Consider the following 16,571-nt stretch of genomic DNA (forward strand, 5'->3'; position numbering starts at 1 on the left):
CGCCGCTGCGCACGGCGGACTTCGAATTGTGCGAACAGAGGCCGGCTGAGGGGTGGGGAGCAGGACAGAGACGGGGCGGGACAAGGACCGGGGTGCCACCGGCAGACTGGGGGGTGGCCGCAGTGCGGGCCTTCCACCTGTGCCAGGGCTTTGAGACTGCACGTTTTAAAGGTTAGGATTCAACTTCGCCAGGTTAAGAGGACTAACTCACTCCTGTGACAACGGCGGTGGACACCGGCTGGAGGGTCCAGACAGCTCGAGGCCCTCCTCTGAGCAGGACAATCTAAGCCACATGCCTCCCTGTGTGCCCCGCCGGCCACGAATGCCCCTGGGGCCCAAGCCACATGGTCCCTAACCAGCGACGCCTGGGCTCTTCCAGTGGCTCCACAGCATCGGTCAGCCTGGCTGCCGAGCTGCGTCCTTCCCGGCAGCCTGTCCTGACCGCTGAGCTCGGGGGCACCAGACAGACAAACTTGGTGGGACACGTACGAGTCCGCGGGAGCCAGCCTCCCGGAGGCCGGGGCTGGGCCCAGCATTCCGGTGCGAGCGCGTCTGTTCCCGCGGCCGGGTCCCTGCCGCTGAGACCGCCCCCCGGGGGACACACACGGACACACATACTGGCAGCCAGCAAAGACCCTTCGGGTCCTGGACCCTCCGGGGCGTCCACGTGCAGCACGGAGCGTTTCCAGAACGTGTGCAGACGGCCCTGGCGCCCAGGACGGAGGCCACCGCACCGCCTTGCTTCTGGGAGACGACCACAGACGGGACCGATCTAAGCTGGGACTCACTTCGGTGAGAGGGGACGAGACGAGACGAGGCAGAAGGAAGACACGGGAGGAGGCGGGGCCTGGGCGCAGAGCTCTGGGGCGGCTCCGGCTCCGCAGTGGGAGCGGGTGCGCCTATGGCCAACGCGCCGTCGAAGGAGAACAGAGCAACCACACGTGCGATTTCTCCGGGAGGCGGCACGAACCCGACGCGCGGGGGCAGGAGGAACTCGAACGCGCCAGCAGGCGCAGTAAACATCTGGCGTGAGGTTCTCCACCAAAAACGCTTTCGGACTGGACTTAAAAATGAGGTGGGAAGACACGACCACGTCCTGCTTACAAAGACGCCACCGTTACGCCAAGGGCCCGCTTGCAAAGCTGGGAGACGCGCCGTGCCAGCACGAAGGGGAGAAGGCCCAACGGTGCCGCCGGCATCGGACGCGGCGGGATGGCGGAGTGCTGAGGGGCCAGGGGCGTCTCGCGGAGTCCGAGGCGTCACCCCACCCGGAGGAGACGCAGGCCAGGCCTGCGTCCTGGCGCCACAGCTGCGGAACGGGCTGCAAGGCCGCGGGGCCCAAGGGCGCGGCCGCCGCCCGCGAGCCCATGTGCAGTGGGCCGGCGCCTCCTTTCAGGCCCCGTGACAGAAAACCGCTCAGGATGGTCTGAGCCACCTAGACCCAGGGGTGTTTGCCAAGCACCCCAGCCCACGGCTGCGGGGGTGCACCCCGGAGGCGCACACGGCATGGCCACAATGCTGGGAAACGAGGTCACTCCGTGTGTCCCTGGACTTCTCAGAGCTACGCCAAAGGTGTCGTACAAGGAAACTTTCCAAAATAAGTGATACACTTCTAAATGAATCTGGGGTCTATGAAAAAACATGGCAGAAATTAGGAAATACAGTGAACTGAGTGACAATAAAACTGTGATGTACCGAAAACTCACAAAGAGAAATTTAGTCTCAAACACATGTTAGGAAACAGGACTGAAATAAAGAAATTTGTGTCTCAAGAAAGTGGAAAATAGTGAATTAAACCCCCGAAACCAGAAGAATAAAAAGAAGTCAACGCACTGTAAAGTGCACAAACGAGCAGAGGCTCACCTCCCCAGGGAGGCCGAGTGTCGGCCAGGGTGCGGCCGAGTGGCCCCCGCGCAGCCCCAGCAGGGAAGCTGCCCGCCACTTCTACACGCCGTGTCCCCAAGAGGCGACAGGGACCGACGGAGAGTGGACTGCCGGGGCCTGGGGGCCTGAGGGGCGGGGCTCCCGGTGTTGAGAATGTTCTCACGGGGACTGGTGAGCTGCTGCCCCCGCCGCGGGGTGGGGCGACGGACACAGGTGTGCTCGCCGACCCGCCCGCCGACCTGCACCCTGCTGCGGGGTCGCCAGCACCGCTGCCCCAGGGAACGCTGGGCGCCCGCCGCCTTCGCGTGGGAAGGGACAGGGACGCGAGCTCTGTGAGTCCAGCTGACCGGGACCGGGACAGGTAGCAGAGTCCGACCGTCCCGCGTCCACTGCGAAGCCGAGAGACAAAAGCCTCCACACACGGCTTCCTGGCTGAACACAGGCCGCACCCACAGGCCTGCCCGCAGCCTGGCCACAACCCACCTGGCCACAACCCACCGTGAGACGGGAGCCCGGCTGATGGGCGCTGCATGTGCTCTGGCCGCTCGCCTGCCTGGCGCGACTGGCGCGGGGCTGTGGGCGCTGTCCACTCACAGCTCCACAGCGTCTGCCCATCGCACCCACCTGGCCGAGGGCAGGCAGGAGAGCAGGCCCCTCCCCAGCAGCCCCATGCGCCGCCCCCAGACCCAGCATGTCAGGGACGGGAGGTGCTACACATGGCCAGCACAGGCCAGAAGTGGGGGGCGGGGACACTAGGGACCCCGCGTGTGCTCCAAGGCTCTGTGACCCAGGCGCCAGGACAGGGGGCGTGGAGCCCAGCCAGGCGCAGAGCGGGCAAAGGGGTGGGATGAGGGGCATCCAGGGCATGTTGGGGGACCCCACCTGGGGGACTGGGGTGGCGGTGCCAGTGACCAGGAGAGGGCAGAGGGACTGCGCTCCACCTGTACCCCACTCACCTCCCCAGAACCGCCACCCGGAGGCTGGCGGATAGCGGGCCTCCCCGGACCTTGCTATTCTGTCTTTGACAGCTTTACAAGGTCAACGTCGTGGCCACTGGTTCAGCCGCTCAAGCTGCACAGTCCGTGGCTCTCAGACTGCGTGCAGAGCCGGGCAGCCAGCAGCAGGGTCTAACCTGGGCACGCTCTGACCACTGGCCCTCGGCGATCTCCCCGTCCCCTCCCCTGGCAGCCCTGGGTCTGGGCTCTGTCTGCGGATTCTCTTGTTCCATGCACGGGCATCGCCGACACACGTGCGGCCGGGGGCCCGGCTTCCTCCCTGAGCGTGCTGCTGGGCGAGCGAGTCTCCGGGGACCAAAGGTCGGTGAGAGGAAGCGACAGGACAGGAAGGCAGGGCAGGGGGCGGCGCCGAGGGGGAAGCCGGCCACCCAGCCACGACAGGGGCGCCGGCTGACAGGGCCGCCGGGCCCACGTGCCACGGACCCCAAGCTGAGGACACGAGGCACCCCGGGTGTTCAGATGCCACACGCCCGGGATGTCAGTTTGCTCGGCGGGGTGCAGGGGCAGGGAGACCGCGGCACGGCCGTGCAAACTCCGGGGAGGCCCATCGCTGCCTGGACCTCCTCCACAGTGCCCCCGAGGGCCTGGGCAGGAGAGGGGCTGCTGTCAGCACGCACAGGTGCCGGTCTCAGCTCGCCATCAGGGGAGCGCCCCACGCAGGACTAGGTGGGGGGGGCCCTGGAGTGAGAGGAAGGGCACGGGGAAGTCCCCGAGGGCAGAACTAGCTCAGGCGTCAGGCAGAGAGAGGGCGCCACGTCCCGCCTGGAGGAGGCAGAGCTGTGGGGAGGGGATGGGGTCAGCAGGCCTGGTGCAGCCATCGCCCTGCACCTTGGGACGCAGGCCTGGCGACCCCCGGCCCAGCGAGGGAAGGCACGCAGGCATGGTGTGGAGGACCTCCCCATCCTCCCCGAGGGCCGGGGCCGGGCGCCCAGGATCCCGGCACCCGCCCAGACGGGCGGCCGCCCCGACAGCGGGTATGAGGCGGCGCCAGGGCGCCGAGAGCCCCCAAAGGATACGTGGCGTGCCCTCCGTGCGGCACACGAGGTAGAGGCAGGCGGCGACCACGTGGGCCATCTTCCGGCCGCGGGTCAGGCGCTTGCTCACGGCCATCTTGAAGAAGTTGAAGGCCGTGTCCAGGCAGTGCTGGTTCAGCTGCAGCTGGCTCCCCAGGTGGTGGATCTGCCGCCGCCCTAGGACACAACGCCGAAGGTTACCACGGCGCCCGCTGTCCCCGCAGGGCCGCCCCGCGCCCCAGCACGCAGGGCATGGCTCTGCCCCCACTTCCTTCAGCTCGCTTTTGTGAGTGCTCCAGGAACACAGGGTGCAAACTTCCCGTGACCCCCACGGGCCCCCGACTCTCCTCCCCACGTTTCCGTGTCAGCAGGCCTGGGCCTGGGCCTGGGCGGGTGGGGCGGTGCGGTGCTCGGGGTGTCTGGAAGGGCCATTTGGGCTGCTGGCCTGGGGTACCACCCCCCAGCGAGGCTGAGTGCCCCAGCAGCAGGGCGGGGCCGTGCCCACCAGCCTGCCGGCCACCACGAGGAGAGGGAGCACCAGCCTCCTGCGCCGGGCGGCCAGGGCACGCGCAGCGCCCGGGGTTCGGGGAGGCGCAGTCTGCACACACGCCTCTCCCCGAGCTGACCCACCCCGCATGCCGTGGGCCCAAAGACAGCGACAGGAGAGGAGCAGAGCGCGGCCGCACACCCAGAGGGACCTGGACGGAATCCAACAGGCCCTGCCAGGGACACTGGGGAGAGCTGCCGAGCCGCCGCCACGGCCCGCTCACGCCCTCGCACCTGCCGGCGGCGCACGGGGCGGGCAGACCCCGTCGCGGACCCCAGTGCCGCCCACGACCTGCACACCCAGACCTCTCTCCTCCACGGGGCTGCGGCTGGGAAAGGCGAGGGCCGCACGTGTCCTTGGTCTTACCTGGTTCATGGCCAGGCCCACCCACCCTGCATGTGGCTGACAATGACCTGACACTGACCGCTGGCCAAAGGCAGGCGGGCACCCAGGGAGCAGCCCCAAGGAACCGGCAGCCCGTGCGCCCTGGCAGCTGGGGCACGAGCCTGACTTGCCTGAGGGACCTGGCAATCGGCACCCCATGCGACAGCCCCAACCATCCCCACTCCTGTGCAGCCCTGCTCCCTCGAGCACCCAGTGAGGCCACCCAGAGCCCACGCAGCTGCAAGGCCTCCAGCCAGGGAGAGTAACAAGGGGTCAGGGTCGCAGTCACTATCTCTGGAGCTGAGGTCCAGGTGGAGCCAAGGCCCTGACCGACTGAACGCAGGTGAGGTTAGAAGGCAGGCGGGCCGGCTGGAGGAGGGCCCGTGCCTGGGGACCCCCGCACCTCGCAGCGAGAGGGGCGCTCCACAGGGGGCGCTCGCTGGAAGACAGCGCCCTTGGAGGCTTGTGACGCCGTCAGTGCGACCCGACACACTCACTGCAGGAGTCATGCGCCCTGAGCGTACGGCCCGGCGGGCCGCCACGGAGGGCCGCCGCTGCCACGCCCAGCGGTCCGTCCCCCCAGAAGGAGCCCGCCCCCCGCATCACGCCCCGGCCCTGAGGCGTTCGGTCCGTGCGTGTTCAGCGGGCACGAATGGCTGCCGCGGCCTCAGGCGCACGCGATGCGGGTGGCGGGAGCTGCGTGGCGCCAGCCCCGGGGCAGCAGCTTCCTCTCGGGCCGTCGCCTGCAGAGGAGCGTGGAGGCGGCGCCTTGGAACGCTCACGCTTTGTATAAACAAGGCCCCCCCTCCACTCGCGATGGCACGGCCAGCACCCCCAGCCTGCAGCCAGGGCAGAGGGCGGGGCGCGGGCCCTCCGGGCCACGGCGCAGCCCGCACTACAGCTCAGAAGCGCCTCCCAGCCAAAGGCTCTGTGGCCCGTTCTCATCGTGGTCCCTGGCACACACCCCGAAAGGAGCTGGAGGGGTCTGTGGGCACCGCCCCCCACGGCTCAGGGCAAGGACTGTTGGTGGGCTCTCTGCTCCAAGCCTCCAGATCCCAGCGCTGCCCCGGAGAGGACCCTGTGGGGTCACGGAGCGACTGCCACTGGGAGCCAGAGGTGGCCGGGCACTGTGCCAGGACGTCCGGATTCTGCAAGGACCAGGATCCCGCCGGCTGGTGAAGGGCTCCCGACGATCCACGGCCCAGCAAATGACGCAATGACACAGCTGGCTGAGCGCCAACCAAACTGTGCGGCCGGCTCCCTGTCGTAAACCTCTGGGCTTTGCTCCGTGCTCAGCACTGCTACCGAGCGCCAGCGGAAGCCAGGCACGTGGCCTTGGGACAGCGGCGGGAGCCGCACGGGAAGCTGAGCTGCCTTCATTTGGACCCGCTGCTGCCCACCCGTGCGCGGGGCGCAAGGCAGCCTGCTTGAAACAGTCGCAGAGGCCACGCGGGCGCTGTGAGGACCCAAAGGGTGACGCACGCCCGGCGCCCAGCACAGCGGAGGCCCTTGGCGAGCGGTGCCGCCGTGTGCTCGGCATCACCGCCGCCTGCTTGCCCCCGCCCTCCTGGGAGCCGGACGGTGGATGGCGGACGTCGGGGTCACTTGTGTTGAAACACAATCAACTGCTAATGACTTGAGGCACAGACGGGGAAGGCTGAGGGGCAGGGCTGGGACCCACTGATGCTGTCTGCACTCCCTCGGGGACCCCGCCTGAAACTGGCCTGAGTGGCCGGGCCGAAGCTAGCCCCCCACGGGGACCCTGCACATCCAGGCGGGGCTTTGACGGTCCTCGTGACGCAGCCTCCAGTTCAGTCACACGGCACTGCCATTGGGCAGCCGAAGTCCCCAGGGTGGGCTGAGCTGGCTGCTCAACTGCTCTGGTCTGGCCCCAGCCATGAGGCCAGAGGAAGCCGCTCCTCCCCCACCCCGTCAGGGGTGTGCCCACCCAGCTGCGGAGAGGCTGGCCCTGCGGTCCTTCCGAGCAGAGGTGGCCGGCCCAGTGTGGGTAGCTCCCAGAAGGTAGGAACTGTCTTACTGTCACCAGCCCAAGTCTCCACGTCCTGGGCTTCAGAGTTACACAGAGATCAGAAAAATAGGGACATCTAGCTGTAGAAATACGTCGCCCCATGAACGTCCCAGCGCCTCTCCTATCGAGGTCAGTCTCGAAGCACTAAGAAAACAAAACCTTTAAAAAAGCCCCCAGCCCTAAAGGAGGGCAGCTCCGTCGACACTCGTGGGCTACGGCCGGACCGCCACTGAGAGAGACGTGCGGCTTTAAACGCAGTCAAAAAGAGAAAGCTTGAAAAAGTGATCGGAGCGTCCAGCTGACGCAGGACAGGGCGCGTGCCCCGTGGGGACTCGAGCCCGCCCGCCAAGCGAGGGCCCTGGGCAGCGCGCGGGACGGGAGAGAGGAGGGCTCCCTCCCCGCACCCAGGCAGCCGGCTCCCTCCGGAGGGAGAGCGGCCGGGCACGCGGGGCGTTTAGACCTGTCGTCTCTGCGGGAGCGGCGCCGGTGCGGGGCGCCGGGCCGCAGCCCGTGGGGGTCTCCGCAGCAGCCTCTGTGCGCCGGGCCGTGTGCGCACTCAGCCCGGCCCCGCGTCAGGCAGGCGGCACCGGCGGGGCAGCACGGGCTCGCGCCTCCTCCTCACGTCCCACGCCGAGAAGCTGAACAGGAGTGACGAACCGAAGGGACGTGGGGGGGGGACGGTGCGGGGCAGAGCCGGTCGGACGGAAACAGACCAGCAGCGGGGCTCGACGAAGCCCACCCGGGGGGAGGGGCCAGGCTGAGAAGAGGAGACACGCAGGCGGCTTGTGGGGCCAGCGCGAGCCCGACCAGGGTCCACCGCAGACGGGCACACAGAGGGTGACAGGCCAGCACCACTGTGGCCCGAGACCCGGGAGCCGTGAGCGAAAGGCAGAGACCTGAACTCGGGCCAGGCCAGGCAGGGTGCGCCCCGACCCAGTGGGCCGCCTCACAGAACGAGCCAGTGCGATCGAGACCCACAGGAGATGGTCCTCTCCGTAGATGCAGAGACGCCCGCGCCGGATGCTAACGGCTCCCGGAGACGGGGACACGGGCTCACGTCGAGACCAGGAAGCCAGGGGGCCACCCCAGCACGGGGGCCCTCGGGGGCCCAGGAGGAAGCGGCCGGAGACCGCGGCGAGCACTTGCACTTGACCGGCAGACTCGGCCGCCCCCGCCGTGTGGGAAACCAGGGAGCTGACTGAGGAGGACAGAGCAGGGGACCTACAGCACCGACTACAAGGGCTGGGGCGCGACAAAGACGCGCTGGCCTCAGGGCACGCGCTAGGCGTTTCGAGAGAGCACCTGTCCTCACAGCGGGGTCTGATGACAAGCGCACGATGCCACACTCTGGGCACGAGCGCTCCTTGGAGGAATGGTGCCAGAACTGGGTGTCCAGGTTAAAAATGTCACCCTGGACCCTACCTCACGCACCCCGGCAAGAACGCTGCCTGGAGGTGCAGCACAACCCTAAATCCGACCGGAAGCAGTAAACTTCCAGACGGGGGTCAGACAGGGGCTCAGGAGGACCTCCGGACCTGGAGACAAACAGAACCTCCTCAAACACGACCATGCGAACCCGACGCACAGGGCCTTCACCAAAATTAAGACATCAACAGACGACATTCAAGAAGTGACAGGAGAAGCCACCGACCAGGAGAAGGACGCCACCTATGCACATCCAGCAAAGGACGGGAGCCCAGAACGCAGAACAGGCGTCCACACACCGGTACAAAAAGCAGAGCCGATTAAAGACAGCAGTGCCAGAGGGGACACCAGGGCTCTCCGCACGGCCACGCGGCACGGCCCCCCGACTGTGAGCACACCCGCGGCCCCGGAACCCGGCTCCCGCCACCCCCCCCAAGCACGTGGCGCCCGCGGGACGGGGCTGACCCAGGAGGCTGTGCTCACACCGTGCCCCACGCGGCAGCACACAGTGACACACTGCGAAGGGCCCCCCGCGACCCCCTCCGCGTGTCTGACGCGGGGAACGAGCCAGCAGGGAGCCTTCTGGGCAGAGGCAGCAGGTTCTGCCGTGACGGGGGCCGCGGCGTTCACCCCGCGCCCACTGGGCTGCACACGCCATGGACAACGGGCCTGAACCAGCCTCCCCGGGAGACGTCGCCAGATGAAAGGGCTCGTGCCAGTTCACGGCTTCCGGGACAGAGAGACCCGCAGGGCCCCAGCTAAGCAGGAAAGAGACCAGAACCCAGACAGGGCATGACCTCCCCTGTTGGGACCTGGCGGGGGCACCTGCCTCGAAGCCTCAGCGAGCACTCCCGGGGGAGGACAGTTACGCTCCAATACACAAGGCGCCCGAGTTTCTCCCTCGTGGACCCGCTCATCAACCAGGGCCGAGCACGTTCCCACGAAAAGGCAGGTGTGAGCTCAGGAGCCAAGAGGGAGGCAGCGCCAGGCCGAGCTGCACGCGACGCCGGCGGGACCGAGGCCCGGCTGAGCCAGCCGCCCGCTCGTTCTCCAGGAGAGCCGGCCAACACCGACCGAACGCTGGGACGGCCGGGGCTGAATTCAGGGATTTCGACCGAACCCCACAGGCCGGCGGTGGGAGGGCGGCAGCTCTTCCTCTCCATATGCTGGGAGGGCGGGCAACGGACACCACGCGAGGGGAAGCAGCGACCTCACTACACTGGCGGCGGCGGCGGCGGCGAAGGGGGTTGCAAGGCAAACACACAACTGGGACCCGAGGCAGGAAGCGCCCTTCTCACGGGGCGTCTGGACGGGGCGGGTCCTGCCCCTATCGCCCCGCGGCTACAGGGAGGACAGGAAGGAGGCGAAGCCGGCAGAAGCCCACAGAGCAAGGAGCGCAGCCCCGGGGACGGTGGGCGGCTCCAGGCAAAGTCAACAGTCCAGAGCTGGCCCAGGGCCTCCCACAGCCCCCGCCCGCGCAGAGACGGGACACGGCCGGCAGCCGGAGGCGGAAGGGCGCCTGGGGCAGCAGGCAGGGCCAGGCCCTTTGTGGGCGTGGGGCCCTGACTCGCGGCGGGCGTCCTGTGCGGACAGGGCTGCAGCGGAGTGGCCGGCGTGGCTTCCCCAGACAGCGGAGCAGGCCTCGGCTCGGGCCCCGCGCCCCGTTCTGCGCAGCCCAAGGGGTCTGCGCCGATCGCTCACTCCAGCCAAGGGTTCTTTAGCTGCTCCACTGAGACGGGTTACCCCTCTCTCCTTGCTGCTGGTCCCCAGCTACAGCGCCACACACGCGTCCGCAGAAGCTGCTCTTCACCAGTTACCCAGGCCGGAGGCACAGCACACCACGGGTGTCCGGGACACACACATCCTCGACTAGGAACTAAGTCCCAGAGTCACTAGAGAGAGAGGAAGAGTCGCAACAGCACCGGCTGGAAGCAGGCGTGTGGGGTGGGGTGGGGTGGGGTGGGGTGGGGTGGGGCCCCCAGCCCGGAAGGACTCCCCAAAGGACTCCGACCAAACTGTGGGTGCAGACGACAATGCCACCCTCACCACGGGGAGTTCGACGTGCCCTCTGTGACAAACAGGACAAGTGTCAGGTTGTCTCAAAAGACTGAGGCCCTACAGACCACGACCTCACATCAGAATGGTCAAGCTGGGAGTAAGACAAGCGCCCACTACACCAGGGACCCAGGAGCGAGAGAAAAAGCGCGACGGGGAGCAAACCCGTCCGACACGGTGGGGATCGAGCCACATCCAGGGCGGCGGGGAGCACCCCACGCCCGATGCAGGTGGCGGTCACGGGGCGTTCGGCCAACGTGGATATTACCCTGCTGGCCACTCCCACCCACAGCAGCAGCGGGGAGGGGAGGCAGGTCCTGGAGAGCCGAGGGGAGGTGACCAGCAGGTAGAGACCACGGAGGGTGGGGACACACAGAGCCGCGAAAGTGTTCATATGGGCCGGCTTTCCCGAACACGTCCCCAGGGGCCCCGGCGGAAAGTGTCCCTGCTTGAGCTGACCACAGCTAACGTCACACACAGGGGTGACAAACTGGATGCTTTCCCCTGAAGTCAGGAACAAGACACTTCCGATCAGGCTGCCGGAGTTTCTAGCCAGGGCCACCAGGCACGGAAAGGGACTGCCACACGCTAGATCGGGACGTGAAGTGAAGCTCCATCAGCAGAGTCATGACGCCACACGCGACATGGAAAATCCTTAGGAGCCCGCTGGAAAACGGTTGTAGTAAGGGAGCTCTGCAAAGGTTGCAGGATCCACGATTGGTACACAAACATCTCTCACGTACCTACACACTGGCAACGAGCAATGAAAGATGAAATTAGGAAAGCGCTTCCACTTACAATGGCCTCGGAAAGGATAAAACACTTAGAAGGTAATAAGAGAGATGTAAAACATATACTCTGAAAACCAGCAAAACTGCCGCAACGACGGGAAGACGCCGCGCTCGGGGCAGAAGACGGTCGGTCGCGTTAAGGTGGCTCGGTGCGGCGCCATCAGCCCCGGCCGGCTCTTCGCAGAAACTGACAAGCTGAGCCTAACACGCCGGTGGAAATCCAAGGGGCTCAAAACATTCAACGAACCCACGTTAAAAAGCGCCACGTTGGAAGGCTCACACTTCTGACCTCGAGTGCTGCAAAGCAGCAGCAACCGAGACCCGCGGCCGCGGCGCGAGGACGGACGCAGAGCCGCGGAACGGAGCTGCGCGTCACGGCGTGGCCGGCAAGGGCGCCAGCTGGGCAAACACGGCCACGGCACGCGCACCGGCGCCCACGCCCAAGGGCGCACCGGCCTTGCCCGCCGTGCGAAACGCACTCGACGGGGCTCGCCTCCGAAATCTGAGACCGAAACCATAAAACTCGGAAGAAATCAGCTCGAATCTGTGATTCAGATCGCATCGGCCTCGTTTCGTAATTGACACACACAGGCTTTGTGACAAAGGGACAGATGGGTACATCGGACACCACCGAAATGAAAAACGTCTGTGCTTCCAAGTACGGTGCCGGAAAGCGAACGCGCCCACAGACTGGGTGAGCGTGTTCTCCAGGGCAGCGGTCCCCAACCTCTCTGGCCCCAGGGACCGGTGCTCCTGTGAGAATCTAAGCCTGACCGTCTGAGGTGGCGCTGAGGCGGTGACGCTGGCACTGGGGAGCGGCTGCAGATACAGGTGAAGCTTCACTCGCTCACCCACCGCTCAGCTACTGCCGTGTGGCCCGGTTCCTAACAGACCATGAACTGGTTCCACTCCGTGGCCTGGGGGTTGGGGACTCCCACTTAAACCATGTAAACGATACAAACTTGTATCCAAAATACATAAAAAACTTCTACAATTCGATAAGACGGCGACAAATAACGCAAACAAACAAATACAGTCCCAGGATTGGAACAGACATTTCTGCAATCGGCCACCAAATGCAAGGACGACGGCATGTCCTGTCCAACCACGTAAACCTGTTCCTGTGCTCATCTGAACTGAGGCCAGGGACAAACAGGGCTCGCCCTCACGGGGAGGCCCTGGCACAGTCTTCGCAGGAGGCCACGGCAGGGGGTCCTGAAGACCTGGGGGCGGACTCAGGTACATTCACCCAGAAGTGCGAGGATGGGGCCCCGTCGTCACCCTGCCCCGCCCGCCCAGCAGCACCCGTGGTGGGAAATACCGTTCTGCAGGGTCTGTGCTCTCGACTCTTTTCCCAGGTTCACGTGGAAGCCGCCGCCCAGGGTCGGGGTTTTGCCAGCACCTAGAAAGACAGATGAGAGCCATCAGCCCAGGCACAGCAGGGCACACCTGCACTGCCAGCCCTGGTGGCGTCAGGCGTTTCTGGAGCAAGGACACGGGGGGTCAGCACTCTGGACTGCCAGGCGGCCCCGGCACCCTGCACCGCAGCGGCCGAGGCCCAGAGCTGGAGCCTCCTCTGCCGCCTCCTGTGCAGGCAGCAGCCACAGGGCCAGCCCCACACCCCCATGGGGACTGGCAGAGCCTGTGGCCCTGTCCAGTACGGCGCGGTGCCCGGGACAGCTGGCGGTGCCTGGAGACAGCTGTTGTCACACTGGGTGTTGGTGCCCTAACAGGTCACCGCAGGCGCCGTGTCTTCAAGAGCTGGCCGTGGGGGGTGAGCGGGAGCATGGCAGCGGTGTGCTCCGCCCCAGGGCTGGGGGTGCCAGGCAGCCTGGGCCGGTAGGCGTGGTACCCATGAGCTCGGCGGGGCCGAGACGGGCGGCCTCTGCCACCGGCTATGCTGCTGCTGGCTTTTTCAAACGTGAAATCTTCGCGACGAGGGCCACAGTCACTCACAGGCATCTGATCAGGTCAGCCACATCCCAGCTGGTTTGTTCCCAGCACGCCCCAACCTTAATTTTAGAAAACGAATTACCTATTGTTCACATTTATGTGGATATGTTTTCAAAAAATGAGAGTAAGATAGAATCAGAAAAAGGACAACGAAAGGACGTAAGCCCCTGAAGTCCCACCTTGCGGGACACTTGGTGGCCTTCCCGCCAGCCGCCTGCCCTGCTCAGACACTGACAGACACGGAGAGGCTGCGCTGCTCAGACTACAGGTCGGGTGTTAAATGCGGCCTCCTTGCTCCTCCCTCCACCTGCTCCAACCCGCCACCCGGGGGTGGCGCCACCTCTACCCCCTCCATCACGCCCCTGGCTCCCTGCCCCAACAGGTACCCTCCTCGCACGACCAGGACTTCTCTCTCCTGTTTCCGTGCGTCCTCCCCACCGCCCTGCCATGGCACCCTTCCCGGGGCTGCTCCAGGAGCCGTCCCCTGAGCCTTGCTGCCCCTACACATGCACACACACGTGCACACACTCACATGTGCACACATGCATGCAGGCGCACGCACAAAAGCACACAGACGTACTCATACACGTGCGCACTCACACATGCATACAGACACATGCATAAGGGCACGCACGTGCTGACAGTGCACACATGCATACAGGCATACGTGTGCACACATGCACACGAGCATACATGCATGTGCTCACAGCGCACTCATGCATTCAGGCACTTGGGCCCATTTACGCATGTGCACAGATGCATGCACTCACATGTGCACACATGCATACAGGCACACAGTACACACAGTGCACAGGTGTACTCACATGTGCACACACAAGGCACTCGCACACGTGTGCACACATGTACTCACATGCACACACATGCACACTTACACATGGTCACCAAGCTCCCGGGGCAGAGCCTGAGGGCATCGTGTGCTCCCTGCCTGTCCCCTGTCAGACCAAGCTCTCTCAGCGCACCGACACCGTGGGGCTGGAGTGTCACTGCTGGCCAAAGCTGCCCATGCATGATGTCCTCGCCCTTCAGATGCCCTTGGTACCATTCCCTCTACTTCTAAAAACATTTCACATATTCCGCGAGATCCTTTAACAATAAAAACCACAAGCTGGAACAAACAAGCAACTTTGACACAGTCAGGCCAAGACTGCCACCTTGTGGGCGGCTGGGGAGGGACCCACAAAGCCCCTGGGACCCAAGATGCTCCCCAGGGCTGTGGCTGCAACAGCAAGAAGGTGCAAAGCCTGACCCCGAGCCTCGAGGGGCGTGCCGCGAGTTCTGCCACTCTGGCTGTCTCGGACAAAGCCAGCACCACTGGCGCCCCTGGGCCAAAGGAGAAAGGCAGGGTCCTGGCGGGGCCGGGGGCCTCAGGGCCCAGGAAGACCCACACACACTCAGGGCTTCCCCCCGCTCGGAGACGAAAACTGTAACGACTTCCTATTGATGTTATTTAAAGTGTGGGCTTTCTGTTGCTGCTGTGAAACTCCTTTCAAGGAGAGACTCCACATGAGGTCCAGGGGGGCGGCCCAGGATGGAAGAGGAACTCAGGGATCCCGCAGCCTGAGATGGCGCATGGACCAGAGTGCCACTGACGCCCGCGAGCCTGTGGCGAGTCCCGGCACTGAGGGCACGGATCTCTTGCGACTGACAGATGCGCAGCCGAGCAGTGCGGGCATCCTGAACGTCCCCGGGGCGGCCGCCGGGGCACCGGAGAGCCAGTTTTGTTCGGTTTAAACTCTGGCGACAGGAAAGAAACCACACAGCATGGAGCCGGGAAGGTGACAGCAGCAGCAGAGGACATCTTACAAGCAACAGTCCTGTCACTGGGGCACCTCCAGGGCAGACTTCAGCCCGGAGCTCACCAGGGCTCTGCGGGGCCACAAGGGAGAGACGCACGGAACCTCCAGCTCTGGGCACCAGGCCCTGCTCAGACCCCCCGCCGCCAGGCAGGCTGTGGCGGGCCAGCCCCCAGGGTGCGGCGCGGGCGTTATTTAGGGTCCAGGGGCCTCAGCCAGCAAGGACCGGACTCCAGCTCCGAGCCCTCCAGGGCTGGGGACAGCAAGCCTTTCTCAGGGACTTGCGGGGTGGGCCATCCATCACAGAGGTACCAAGTGCTCTTGCTTATAGTTGACAGACACGATGACATGGACACCAGGGGAGGTGCTCTCCCCAGAGAGCGGGAGGGTCCCCAGGAAGCAGGAGCTCCCTCCTGCCTCCAGTCGGCCACGTAAGGACACCCAGGACTCCTGTCCAGAGCCCCTCAGTGCGACGCACACACAGGACGCTGGAGGGGGCCTGTCACACATACACTGTCTTTCGCACCCTGCTGGGGAGCCCTGCCCTGCCCCAAGTCTAAGTCCTTGCTACCCAGAGCCGCTCCCCTCCCCACACCCCTCCCGGGGAGGGCAGGCCTCTCCTCGGGCCAAGGCCCCAGGCGCCAGCACAGCAGCCTTGCCATTGTGACCTCACTGGGGCCATGGTCTTCACTGTCCCATCCCCTCCTGGCTGATCGCCTGAAGCTGGTCCTTCGAGAAGATCAATAAAACTGACAGACCTGTAGCGAGAGAGACGAAGGGAAAAAGCACACGAAACACCAATGCTCGAAAGGAGGAAGGGCCATCACCACAGATCCCGCAGACTGCAAGAGGATAAGGGAACAGCGTCAACAACCTTACGTGCCAAAACTCAACTTAGATCTCATGGACCAAATCCTCAAAACCAAAAATGCACCCAAGGCAAAAGAGATCATCTGAACTCTTAACTATAACCTACGACTATTAAAGAAACAGAATCTGTAGTTAAAAACCTGAAAAAAAGAACCCTCCGGGCCCAGATGGCTACACTGGTGAATTCTACCAAACATTCAAGGGAGAAATAACACCAACCCCACACAATCTCTCCCAGAAAACGGAGGAGAAGGGAACATTTCCCTGCTCCGTCCATGAGGCGCATGACCTGGACACCTAAGCCAAAGACGCTGCTAGAAAACAACAGACCGATATTCCACATGAATGCACACATAAAACCTCAACAAAATACTAGCAAGTCTACTCAGCAACACCCCAGACCTAGTGAGCACCCCAAGAGTGCAAGGCAGGCTCAACGTTCAAAAATCAGCCACACTGACAGACTAGAGAACACGACTGTAGCATGATACAGAAAAAGCACGCGACCACATCCGACGCCCTCTCATGGTAAAAACCCTCTGCAAACGAGGAACAGAGGGGAACACCATCAGCCTTACCGAGGACAGACAGGAAGCCTGTCACCGGCGTCGCGCCGAGCCAGGGACAGAGTGCTTTCCCCTTGGGCTGACAAGGCCAACGTGTCTGCTCCCAGGTGAGGCAGAGCAGCAGGAGGAAGAAACAGAACAGCCCTGTTTACGGAGAACATGCCTGCCTACCCGGACTATTCCAAAGGAGCTACGAAAAACTCCTAGAGGGCGGCTGCGTAGTG

At 64.7% G+C, this 16,571-nt stretch overlaps 1 protein-coding gene across 7 annotated transcripts in view; it reads right to left on the bottom strand.

Annotated features, from left to right (window-relative positions):
- The window catches only part of BRF1 (BRF1 RNA polymerase III transcription initiation factor subunit), a 41,048-nt gene that overhangs the window by 22,463 nt on the left and 2,014 nt on the right, over positions 1-16,571 (bottom strand). For 4 of the 7 annotated variants that reach the window (XM_036238159.1, XM_036238160.1, XM_016121450.2 and 1 more), the window contains exons 2-3: positions 12,466-12,546; positions 3,917-4,090 (exon numbers count right to left, since the gene is read on the bottom strand). In XM_036238159.1, coding sequence (XP_036094052.1) covers positions 3,917-4,090; positions 12,466-12,546 — 255 coding nt within the window. Of the gene's footprint in view, positions 1-3,916; positions 4,091-12,425; positions 12,547-16,571 lie in introns of all 7 variants that reach the window. The other 3 variants (XM_016121452.2, XM_016121453.2, XM_016121454.2) reach the window with 2 other exon arrangements.

The sequence above is a fragment of the Rousettus aegyptiacus genome, unplaced genomic scaffold, assembly GCF_014176215.1.
Source record: "Rousettus aegyptiacus isolate mRouAeg1 unplaced genomic scaffold, mRouAeg1.p scaffold_m13_p_21, whole genome shotgun sequence".
Lineage (NCBI taxonomy): Eukaryota > Metazoa > Chordata > Mammalia > Chiroptera > Pteropodidae > Rousettus > Rousettus aegyptiacus.